The sequence below is a fragment of the Ascaphus truei genome, chromosome 11, assembly GCF_040206685.1.
Source record: "Ascaphus truei isolate aAscTru1 chromosome 11, aAscTru1.hap1, whole genome shotgun sequence".
Classification (NCBI taxonomy): domain Eukaryota; kingdom Metazoa; phylum Chordata; class Amphibia; order Anura; family Ascaphidae; genus Ascaphus; species Ascaphus truei.
In genome coordinates this window covers 52,547,982-52,560,586 of record NC_134493.1, presented here as the reverse complement: position 1 = coordinate 52,560,586, position 12,605 = coordinate 52,547,982, and the positions used below count along the sequence as shown (strand labels likewise).

Genomic DNA, 12,605 nt, shown 5'->3' with positions numbered 1-12,605 from the left:
TGGGCTGAAGCAAAGGGCAAAGCATTTGCCATTAAAACAATGTCAGGCAACTGTACTACTGCAAAACCAGTCAGAAAAACACCATCCATAGGTTTTGAGCAAGAGCCATCTACAAATACAATGTCACCGGTTGACAAAGGGGAGGAAGATAAGTCATATCTTGGAGATGTCTCTTCCCTTAAAGTCAGAGCACAATCATGTGTTAAACTGTCGTCTGGGTCACCTGTGTCAATGCAGGAAAGTAGCTGGTGTAGTAGTACCGCAGGGCCTGCATGAGAGGGGTAATACTTGACAACCAGATTAGAGGTTGCAGTCAAAACTGTCTCATATCCTGATTTCCTTTGAGCTGTCATGTGCTGTGTGGTGATGTTGTTAAGGATATGTATAACTTGGTGTGTTGTATGCAAGATAAGAGAGTGTGAAAGAACAATGGTCTGAGCAGCTTCAACCATCATGGCACAGGCGGCTACGGCCCTTAAGCATGCCGGCATTCCCCTCACCACGGGAGGTAGTACTTTAGAATAAAAAGCTACGGGCCTATAACCACAGCCGTGTTCCTGAGCAAGGACACCCGCCACAGTCGCTCCACCTTCAGAGCAATAAAGGTGAAACGGTTGCTGATAGTTTGGCAGTCCAAGAGCAGGAGCAGAGCAGAGGGAGGCTTTCAGTGTCCGGAAGGCATCGGACATCTCATTGCTCCACTGGATAACATCTGGCATGTCTTTGAGGGTTGCCTGTCGAATATGATCATAATATGAACAGTCAGGAATCCATTGACGGCAATTTGTCACAACACCCAGAAAAGATAGCAATGCAGTCTTGGTTTTGGGCCTTGGCAAAGCAACAATTGCTTGCACACGTTCAGGAGCCAATGTCCTTTGCCCATGTGACAGGATGAATCCCAGGTATCGTACCTCTGGAAGACAAAATTGCAGTTTCTTGAGTGACACTTTGTGTGCTGTGTCATGTAATTGTAAAAACATACTGAGAGAGTCAGTGAGACATGATTCATAGTCTTTGCTGCACAGCAACAGGTCATCTGCATATTGGAGCAATACAGAATCACAGGGCGGGGACCAAGACTCAAGGGTTTTACGGACTATGGTTGAGAAGGCCGTTGGGGAGTCGATATACCCCTGGGGTAAACGGTTCCAGGTATATTGACCCCCCCTGTACGTGAAAGCAAAAAGAGGCCGGGTATTGGGGTGTACCGGTATACTAAAGAATGCCGAACACAGATCCACGGCCGTGAAACAAGTCGCTGTGGTAGGTATACCAGTGAGGATTGAATTCACATCTGGTACTATGGGGGCAATAGGTTGTACCAGTGCGTTAACTGCTCGCAAATCCTGTGTAAAGCGCCATTGCTGGCCTCCTGGCTTAGGGACTGGGTTAACAGGTGTGTTGTATGGGGAGACAGTAGGGGAAATAATGCCTTTGGCTAACAGCTCGTGTACAATGGGGGCAATACCCTGTTCTTTATCTGCGGATAAGGGGTATTGTTTAATGTACACTGGGGAGGTATTAGGCTTCAAGGTCGCCTCATAAGGAGAGCAATCAATAAAACATGGGTCAGTGGATGACATGGCCCATAAGGAAATGGGTACTTCAGAAAGTGAGGGATGTGGAAAAATGTCACAAGTTTGAAAACAAGTCATTGCTGGCAAACTGTCCAAAGGCAAATAACAAGGTTTTAAAACAATGTCATGTCCTTTGATCCACTCATATGTACAGTCAGGGGTAATGATGTATGCATAGCAGGGTGTCAAATACAGTCCAGTGATTGATGACATCTGTGCGTCCGGCTGAGGGTGGTCAGCATGATCTAGAAATTGATCATACGAATCCCAAACCTCAATCGGAGTTTGAAAGGCAATATTGACATATGCATTTTGTGTGCATGCAAAATCATAAGCTGCATACAATTGCTGTCTGATTTCCTGAGCAAACATCAGAGTACGAACCTTCCTATTGGGGTCATATGTATGTCTTGCAACAAAACAGGTAACATAATCTTCTTTTGGACCTGCAGGAGTGGTAAGACAATAGGGAGTGTCACACACAACCCCACCCTTGTCTGTGATATATAATGTCACACTCATTTTTCCCATAAGATCTCTTCCCAGGAGATTAACGGGGCACTTTGGGATAATCAAAAAGGAATGCTGCACCTCCAAAGGGGAAATACCTGGGGACACGTGTCTGACTGCAGACGTTAAATTTAAAAGTGGTGTCCTTTTGCATTCCACTGGAACCCCACCAACACCAATAGAGGACTCACTTGCATCTGTGACTGGACCCTTATAAAACCGCTGCGAAATAGATGAGCGGGTTGCTCCTGTATCAGCTAAAAAATCATACAGGGTCCCGTCAACAGTAAAAGTTACCACAGGTAAATTTTCCCATCGAGAGGAGAGTTCGGCCAAATAACAAATGAGGGGTCCCGTCCTCTGGCATCCCTATTGTTGGGGGGTTTGTGGTTTCCACTGGACATGCAAATTGTGCCTGGGGGGTCCTCCCTGATAATTATGTGGGGGGTGTTGGGGGTTTTGTGATGTGGCTTGAGGCGGTGGCTGCCATGAGCCAGTTGCCTCCCCATTAGCATCCTGAAGGTGATATGGGCACTCATTTTGCCAATGTCCCATCTGGCCACAATTGAAACAGGACCCATTATGATGAGATCTCCCTCCTGAGTGATTACGGGGTCCTGCAAAGGATCGTCTACCCTGATTCCTACCACCTCTACCTCTTCCACGTCCCCGTCCTCCGTCAAAATACATGGTCGCGTTGGAGCGCCGCGTATTTTTCACGGGAGGGGGAAAAACCCCTGCTGCATCTTTCACTCTAACACACTGATCCCATTCTACTATATTTAGCTGATGCCACCTATCAATGCACATTCTAATTGTCTGTGCGTTGCCTGGCAACATATTGTTCATTGCATGCTGAATATACAATGGAGCAAGAGCGCCATCTAGTGACAAACCACAGTCATTCTTCCAACACTCTTTAAACCTTCTTAAAAAATCAGTGACAGTTTCATCCACCTTTTGCACACATACAATAGCCTCAGATATGTCTTGTCTAGAACCATGCTCATCTGTAAATACAGTCAAAACCTGTTTCCACATTTCTGCTATCCATTCAGACATTCCCCAATGATTGTCAATAGTTGCAGTAGGATTATCATATTGTGATTCAAGAGTTTTACACTTCTCTGTCCATTTGATACCTGCGTGTTTAGTGACTAAATCTAACAAAAAGATTTAATCAGAACCCACCAATTTCCTGTGTTTAGTACATCTTTTTAAATACCTAACCGCAGCCTCAGGGTGTTTAGTGGGGTAAGGGCAACCTTGTGCCCATGCATTCATGAGAAGTGTATCTGGGGGTTTTATAACCACTTGTTCACCCACTGTCATAAAGAGCATACACTGGCGACACACTTTATTCGAGCTCGGCTAGTCCCACGAATTCGGGTATACCCGGGTGTATTGAGGTTTGTGACTGTTTTCTGCCCGAGTGCATTGAGGTATTTTCCAAGCAGGGATTGAAGCATTTTATTCCTGCTGGCTGCAATACTGCACAGTATATATATATATACTGCATTACAATTCATGAATTTATGCCATCTGGTAGACACGCGAAGCATTGCAGCCTATTAAATCCTAATCATTATCATTTAACAGATCAGCCGCCCGTCAGCCAGGCATGAACCCAGGCTGGGAAGGCAAACGCAACGGGGCTTGTCAGAGGTGAGGAGCGGCGCATTCCAGGTATCTGCCAGGTACATACTGGGTATTTGCTCGAATAAAGTGTGTCGGTGCAGTAGCTACAGGTGACACACTTGCAGAGGATACCTCCAGTGTTTGGGAATGGGACTCATCTGTTTTTGGAGGGTTTGTCTCACATAACACAGGGGATTCTGCAGTAGCTATTTTGCTCAATTCGTATGCAAACTCCCCAAGTTGTTTCGACATTAAACCAAGATTCATAGTTTCCTGTTCTTCTTCTGAAGAGAAATTATCCTTGGGGATTTTAGTCTTACTATTTACCTTCCTAGAATTTACTTTTTCACGAGCTCCCAATTCCTTCCCTTTTTGTTTGGCAGCCGTAAGAGATCTAGTGTGACCCGCGGGACCAGAAGTGTATTGGTCCATTGTGTCACCCTGATCAGTCTCACTCCCTGACTCATTTTCCTCATAAATGAAAACAGCTGCACTATGGACCGAGGACACAATTGGGGATACAGCCGAGGACGCATCCTGGGACGCGACCGAAGACGCATCCTGGGACGCAACCGAGGATGCAACCGGAGACGCAACCTGAGATCTTTGATTATGCCTTAATCGCTGGGCTGCGAGGATTATGTCCTCATCCACAAATGCCACTGACAGTGAGGGAGGGGGTTGTGCGAGGGCGGACAGACTAGGGTAAATAGAGGGGACGTATGGTGGACGGGATGTGGGCATGCTCGGGGCAGTTGCACCCAGTATAGCAGGGGGACATATTGTTCCATCGAAAAAAGTAACAAAGGGACGCAGGTCCCGAAACGAGTCAAAGTAACTATGTACTTCCCATTGACCACTAAATAAATTGCTTTTATTTTCAACTGGCTGCAGCCCCCATTGTTTGCTTGGTAGTGCTCCGCCATTGGACCCCTGGGACCACCTTTTCCTGGTATCCCTGAGGAAGCCAAACATTGGTGAAACACGTAGGATTAACTAACAGCGCTGTTCAGACTAACTATCAGCATTGAGCAGACCTCCCATAGCTGTTTTGGAGATCGCAGCCGGTCACGGACTTCAGCTGCAGCCCAAGGGAACCTCCGTCTACGTTGCAGTGACGTGTCGCGTTTGACGTCACTTCCGGGTTCGGCCAAGGAGAGAGGATGCCATCCATGTCACGGTGAGATTATGGCAGGCTGTATAAGTCACACTGTATAAGTCATAACAGATGATATATATTTATCACTGGGTCTGAACTGGGACGAGTCTTAGATATAATAAAGTATATTTATTCCTTTGGATAGGTGAACACACGAATAATACAGTAACAGACAAGAAGTACACTTACTTTGGGGTTGGGGAATGAGAAGTATATAGCATAGCAATCAGGTAGCCATCAGATGATAAATTGAAGACAAAGGATACAGGGTGAACATCAGTTTATAAACCTTTTGTGCCCTATCCTTAACATTGAGTACCGTGGATTGGTTTGCAATTAACTCTAGCCAGTGGTTAACGTGGGAACACTTTTTGACCCATGCCCCTGGCTAGTTGGGATATGCGCAGTAGAGCTCTGGGGTCCCATTTCTATAACCCCTCCTCTATATCAGGAATGCCAGCTAGTCTACCAAATGGAGTACCTGGCAGAAAAGCCTTTGTTGTGAGGTGTGAAATGGAACACTTGAAGACTGCTCTGGTTTGAGTAGTCTCCACCCTCATGCAAACAGTGGAGGTGACGAAATCCTTTGAAACATACTCAGGTCCTAGACATGGGGTCGCCTTTCTGGCCATATGCTAGTCTGGTATGCAAAGGAATTTCTTCTGAGTTTTACCCATATCTTGGAATACAGTATGTTGGATAAAACATGAACATATTAAAATATCCGGTTCCTTTGGGTCCAGCAGGTCCAAACTCCCCAGTTCTCAATGCCGGAATTGGAGCACCCTATGGTCCGATTTGCGACGTGCTACGACCTGGGAAACCGGAGATACACAAATACACTTAAAACCGTTTTACATTTTAATACACAAATCTCCGCTGTAAATTAAATCACGTTTTTTCACTAAATCCCCATTGAAAACAACGGGCTTCGCCGCCGTAGACTTTCAATGGCAAACCGCCGCCGTTGGCGGCTATGGGAATCCCCGCCATAGACTTTCAACGGGGCGATGCCGCCGTTGAAGTCAATGGGAGTTTTCCGCCGTAGCCGGTCAATGGGGTTTGGCCGCCATTGGAGTCTATGGGAGAAATCCCGAACTTTCAAGGGGGTCCATACTCCGTCGGGTTGGTCCCAGAGGGTCAAGGATGGTTCTGCAGCGATGCCGGACCAGTGGCTACAGATACCCCAAACCCTGACTCCCTGGACCCTCCGGAACAGGAGCTATGGAATACCAAATTTCTGCATTTGACACTTAGCCGTTTTCCTGAGCTGTTTCTGCCGTCGCCATTGGAACCTATGGCGCGGCCCGCTCTTCTCGGTTCGACCCTTATCGGGGGACCCGGTTGTGGTCGAGTGGGGGGAGGTCTAGGAGCTAGGGACATCTGCTGGTCTTCTCAGGAACCGGACTCCACAGCAAGATTCAACATTAAGAAGCATTGAGCCCTAATGGCGGCCTATGGGAACCTGCAAAATGGTGCCGGAAAAGGCGGGAAAATTACACAAAGGGCTATAATCACTATACAACTATTAACCCTTGTGCTCCCGGATGGATCCCAGTGTGTGTGTGCTGCAGACCAGATGTTACCATAAAACAGGGGAAACAGGGGAATACACATGTACATATCATTACAGGGGTTAAATCACCGTTCTGGGCCTTAGCCCAGTTAACCCTTTGACTCCCAGGTGAGGTCAGGGGATGGCTAAATGTGGTGGAACCCCTTTAATCCCGGGCCACCCCCTTTCTCCCTCTACAATCCACCACAGCCAGCGCAAAGAGTGAGACTCCGCTGAGGAAATACCCAGAGAAACTCCAGCAGTGGCTATACCAACAGGTGGATGACATCGGCTCCACTCTCACCTCAAGGACCTGACAGACTGTCATGGGAAGGACTGAATCCCTATACATCCAGCTAACCAGCAGCAGTCCCTTACACCAAGCAATTACTTTGTTTTTACTCGTACTTTGAATGCATTTTGCTTTTAACCCCATAAAGAATATTTTTGCTATGTTGTGCCCTTTTTCTTTCTGTGACGGTGCTCGTCTCAAATCAGGAGGCGGACCCGCAGGGCTGGGGTAGGGATACAAACAAACCGACCACAACCCAGGGACAGAGTCCTGTAAGAGTATCCGTAGTCGGAATGGAAGCAGGGGTCAGGGCTGGCGGCAGAGGTGCAAAGCCCAGGGGACAGGCAGAGGTCAGGGCTGGCGGCAGAGGTGCAAAGTCGAGGAGGCAAGCGGAGATCAGGGCAGGCGGAAGGTAGCGAGGTCGGGGTCACGGTCCGGGGTCAGCAACAGGAATTCAAAACAAGATAGAGGATGAGGCGTAACTGCAAAGACCAACAGGAGCTGCAAACACACAGAACTTTGCTTGGCGACTCCCTATGGTAACTGCTACCTTATAAAGCAGGCTTCCAGAAACCAAATTGCCACAGAGAGTAGAAAGGGCAGGAGAGACAGAAAACCTGGACCGAAGTAAAAACCCGGCACGGATCAAGCAGAATCCTTCCACTTACTTTTGAAGTCTCTCGGAAATACGTTTAAGGCTGCGTCCATAGATGGACAAGCAGCGCTGAGGCGTGCGGACGCTCCGCGCTGAGCCCCTGCATCCTCAATGAGGATGCCTTGAGAGAGGGCTCACGCGAGCGTCCGCAGGCGTGCTCAGGCTTTGGAGTTTTCAGCCGAGCACCAAGCTGTTTTTCAGCACGCTGTCGGCTGAAAACATCCAATCAGCCTTAAGCAGCGTCAACGTCACGGCGCCGTGACATTGACGTCAGTGCGTCGCGGGCGATTGGCCCAGCGACGTCACTGCCCCGCCTCCAACCACCTCCCCCCGGCTCCCTTCGCGCATGCTGGCTTGCCTGCAAGTCCGTGCAATCGCGCTGACTGAAGCAGGCGAGCCTCAGCGTTAGCGCGCCTCCGCTCTCCCCACACCTCTATGGCCCGGGCCTAATACATAGAATGCATTGGAATGGTACAATGTCACTGGGCCCAAGAGCTAACTCTCTTGGATCCTTATACTCGGATCAGGGGTAACAAAAACAGGCTTAACCTTTATTTGAGAGCCTGGTTACCCCCTACCGTCACAACAACTCCTGTGGTGCAGTTTCTCTCTCCTCCCCCATCCAGTGGTAGTGTCTCTCTACTCACCCCCCCATGGTGTGGTCTCTCTCTACTCCCCCCGTGGTGTAGTCTCTCTCTCTCCTCCCCCCCACCCTGTGGTGTAGTCTCGCTCTAATCCCCCCCCACCCAATGGTGTAGTTTCTCTACTCCCCCCCCGTGGTGCAGTCTCCCCCTACTCCCCCCCCCCCCATGGTGTAGTCTCTACTCCCCCCGTGGTGCAGTCTACCCCTACTCCCCCCCCCCATGGTGTAGTCTCTCTACTCCCCCCCGTGGTGCAGTCTCCCCATACTCCCCCCCGTGATGCAGTCTCCCCCTACTCCCCCCGTGGTGTAATCTCCCTCTACTCCCCCACATTGTATAGTCTCCATTTACTCCCCCCCCCTCCATGGTGTAGCCTCCCTCTACTCCCCTCCCCCCATGTTGTAGTCTCTTTACTCCCCCTTGTGGTGTAGTCTCTTTACGCCCCGCCCCCATGTGGTGTAGTCTCTTCACCCTCGCACCACTTGTGGGGTAGTTTCTTTACCCCCCCACCCCTCTCCCTGTGGTGTAGTCTCTTTCCCCCCTCCCCTGTGGTGTAGTCTCTTTCCCCTCTCGCCTGTGGTGTAATCTCTTTCCCCTCTCCCCTGTGGTGTAGTCTCTTTCCACCCTCCCCTGTGGTGTAGTCTCTTTCCCCTCTCCCCTGTGGTGTAGTCTCTTTCCACCCTCCCCTGTGGTGTAGTCTCTTTCCCCTCTCCCCTGTGGTGTAGTCTCTTTCCACCCTCCCCTGTGGTGTAGTCTCTTTCCCCTCTCCCCTGTGGTGTAGTCTCTTTACCCCCCTCCCCTTTGGTGTAGTCTATCTCTACTCCCCCCCCACCCCGTGGTATAGTCTCTCTCTACGCCCCTCCCACTGTGGTGTAGTCTGTTTACCCCCCCTCCTTTCCCCTGTGGTGTTGTCTATCTACCCCCCACCTCCCGTGGTGTAGCCTCTCTATTCCCCCCGTGGTGTAGCCTCTCTATTCCCCCCGTGGTGTAGCCTCTCTATTCCCCCCGTGGTGTAGTCTCTCTATACTTTCCCCCACCCAGTGGTGTAGTCTCTCTACTTCCCCGTGGTATAGTCTCTCCCTCCTCTCCCCCCGTGGTGTAGTCTCTTTACCCCCCTCCCCTGTGGTGGTCTCTTGACCCCCCCCTCCCCTGTGGTGTAGTCTCTTTACCCCCCTCCCCAGTGGTGTAGTCTCTTGACCCCCCCCTCCCCTGTAGTGTAGTCTCTTTCCCCCCCTCTCACCTGTGGTGTAGTCTCTTTACCACACCCCCGTGATGTAGTCTTTACCCCCCGCTGTGTAGTCTTTACCCCCCGCTGTGTAGTCTTTACCCCCCGCTGTGTAGTCTTTATCCCCCCCCTGTGTAGTCTTTACCCCCCTCCCCTTGTGATGTAGTCTCTTTACCCCCCTCACCCCCCTTGTGGTGTAGTCTCTCTCTACCACCCCCTTGTGGTGTAGTCTCTCTCTACCTCCCCCTTGTGGTGTAGTCTCTCTCTACCTCCCCCCTTTGGTGTAGTCTCTCTCTACCTCCCCCTTGTGGTGTAGTCTCTCTCTACCTCCCCCTTGACATGGTGTAGTCTCGCTCTCCCTCTTGCCCGCCACCTCCTCTATAATTGTATCCCGATTGTCATCTTAGGCTAGGTCCCCAATGCAGCCGGCGGCACGCGCCTCTCACCAGCCCGCCTCCCTCGCTGACCCTGGTGCCTCCTCACTTCCTGGCTCACTGCGTACCGTGACGCGTCAGCCAGAAGGGGATACAACAGGAATGTGTTCCCGTGCGGCGACGCGTCACATGGTGCGCCAGGGAGCCAATCACACACTGGATCAGGAACTGACTGTAATCCTTAATGTACTGCCATGCAGAAAGGATATAGTAGCAAAGCATATCGCTGCTTAATCCAGCGGGTCCCCTCACCTCTCCTGAAACTTCCTGCAGAGTGCGTTAGCGAGAGTAACTTTTACTGCCCAAGCGTGAGAAACTCCCTCACCTACAGCTATCGAGAGGGGAGATCGCAGCAGCCTGGCATGGACAGGGGAGGGGGGTGGATCTGCGAGGTTGCGCTTATAGTGCCAGCGACAGCGACGCCGCGTAAAAACAAATGCATTGCCGCCGTTCGCGGCACGACGGAGCGACAGCTTGGTCGCCCATCGCTGGAAGTCATCATCTCTATTTGATTTTTCCAGCGACCGCAGCCTGACGTCGCCGGCACTATAAGCGCGGCCTAAACCTGCAGAAAGTGAAGGTAATATCTCACAGAAGAAGCCCTTTAATAAAGGAAAAAGAACAAAGTCCCCTCTCCCCGACGCGCGGCTGTTTGCACCTCACCTGTGAGGAATGATTTACACTTTCATGTCGATTTCAAATTCAAAGGTGTAAAAATAAAAAGTTTGGGCCACACCCACCCCGTTTTGCCCCCACCCCGTTTTGCCCCCACCCCGTTTTGCCCCCACCCCGCCTGAGCGGTCTAGCGCTGTGCACGCGCCGCCAGGCGCGCGTGCAGGCGCTTGCAGTGGGCCCTTTTAGCCTGAACTCACTTCCCTGGAGGGGCTTGTGGGATTTGTAGTCTTTTTCCTCTTCCAAAAGTATAGTATTTACAGATAGATAAACTACAAGACCCAGAATCCTTTGTATTATAGCTGATGACATCACTAGAGATCAGCCAGTCCGTGCAAAGCTTCGGGAAGCACAGCTTCCCCTCACCGATGTATTAAGGTATGCTTACTTTGTTCTTATTAACATTAAACACTGACATACAGCTTATATATTCTAATACTTACACACTGACATAAAGCTTATATATTATAATACAGTTACACACTGACATACAGCAGGTATATTATAATACACACACAGTTACACTCTGACATACAGCAGGTATATTATAATACACACAGTTACACACTGACATTACAGCAGGTATATTATAATACACACACAGTTACACACTGCCACACAGCAGGTATATTATAATACATACACAGTTACACACTGACATTACAGCAGGTATATTATAATACACACACACACACACACTCTGACATACAGCAGGTATATTATAATACACACACAGTTACACTCTGACATACAGCAGGTATATTATAATACATACACAGTTACACACTGACATACAGCAGGTATATTATAATACTTACACACTGACATACAGCAGGTATATTATAATACTTACACACTGACATACAACTTATATTATAATACACACAACACTTCGGTGTCAAATGATGCCACTGGTCACGTGACGCCGCACGAGGTAAAAAAAAAAAAAAAAGGAAGGGGGGCCGCAAAACAACGGAGGGGAGCAGGCGGGCGGGGGCACAGCAATAAAAGTTTGTGAAACCCAGGTATGCTCTTGCCCCAATGCATTTAAATGAATGACCTCCCCCCCCCCCCAGCCCATACCTCCCCACCCCCCTCCGGCCCATACCTCCCCACCCCCCTCCGGCCCATACCTCCCCCCCTTCTGCCTCATACCTCCCCCCTTCTGCCCCATACCTCCCCCCCCTTCTGCCCCATACCTCCCCCCCCTTCTGCCCCATACCTCCCCCCCTTCTGCCCCATACCTCCCCCCCTTCTGCCCCATACCTCCCCCCCTTCTGCCCCATACCTCCCCCCCTTCTGCCCCATACCTCCCCCCCTTCTGCCCCATACCTCCCCCCCTTCTGCCCCATACCTCCCCCCCCTTCTGCCCCATACCTCCCCCCTTCTGCCCCATACCTCCCCCCCTTCTGCCCCATACCTCCCCCCCTTCTGCCCCATACCTCCCCCCCTTCTGCCCCATACCTCCCCCCTTCTGCCCCATACCTCCCCCCCTTCTGCCCCATACCTCCCCCCCTTCTGCCCCATACCTCCCCCCCTTCTGCCCCATACCTCCCCCCCTTCTGCCCCATACCTCCCTTCTGGCCCATACCTTCCCCCTCCCCGGCCCATACCTTCCGCCTCCCCGGCCCATTCCTCCCCCGCCCATACTTCCCCCTCCAAGGGCCCATACCTCCTCCTATATTTCCACAGCACATATCATCTATATAACTTTGTCAAACGTTATCCAAACGAACCAACAGTCCCTCCCAGCTGTCCCTCCCACTTCAATGTTCCACATAAAGGGAGAGACATTTATTTAATTGTATTTTTTTTCTTGCACTGCAGGGTGACATACACATCCCCATCTCTCTCCCCCTTTGCAGTATGATATAGTTGTGAAGGACAAGTACAATATAGATCCCGAACTGCAGCGGTCACCACGTGCTGCAACATTTCCACAAAGACCAGATCCCATTCTCGGAGCATCTGATTAACTAATTGGGGATGAACCAGGACAAGAAGCTGATGACTGAGAGGATCTTGAATCACACCCTGGAGATCATCTACCTGCTGACTGGAGAGGTGAGGGCACCTGGGGATGTGAAAATGACACCATCTTATCTCATTAATAGGGTCCTGCAGAACATTACTATGGGAGGTACTTGATATGCAATGTAAAAGGACAGATGTTATTAGACTAAGTAAGAGCACAGGAGCAGGGAATAAGTTTTGTCATATGGAGAGCCCGGGTCACATAAGGAC

At 50.3% G+C, this 12,605-nt stretch overlaps 1 protein-coding gene across 1 annotated transcript in view; it reads left to right on the top strand.

Annotated features, from left to right (window-relative positions):
- The window catches only part of LOC142462882 (uncharacterized), a 52,340-nt gene that overhangs the window by 22,029 nt on the left and 17,706 nt on the right, over positions 1-12,605 (top strand). Inside the window, 1 exon segment of the mRNA XM_075565096.1 lies at positions 12,345-12,425. Coding sequence (XP_075421211.1) covers positions 12,345-12,425 — 81 coding nt within the window.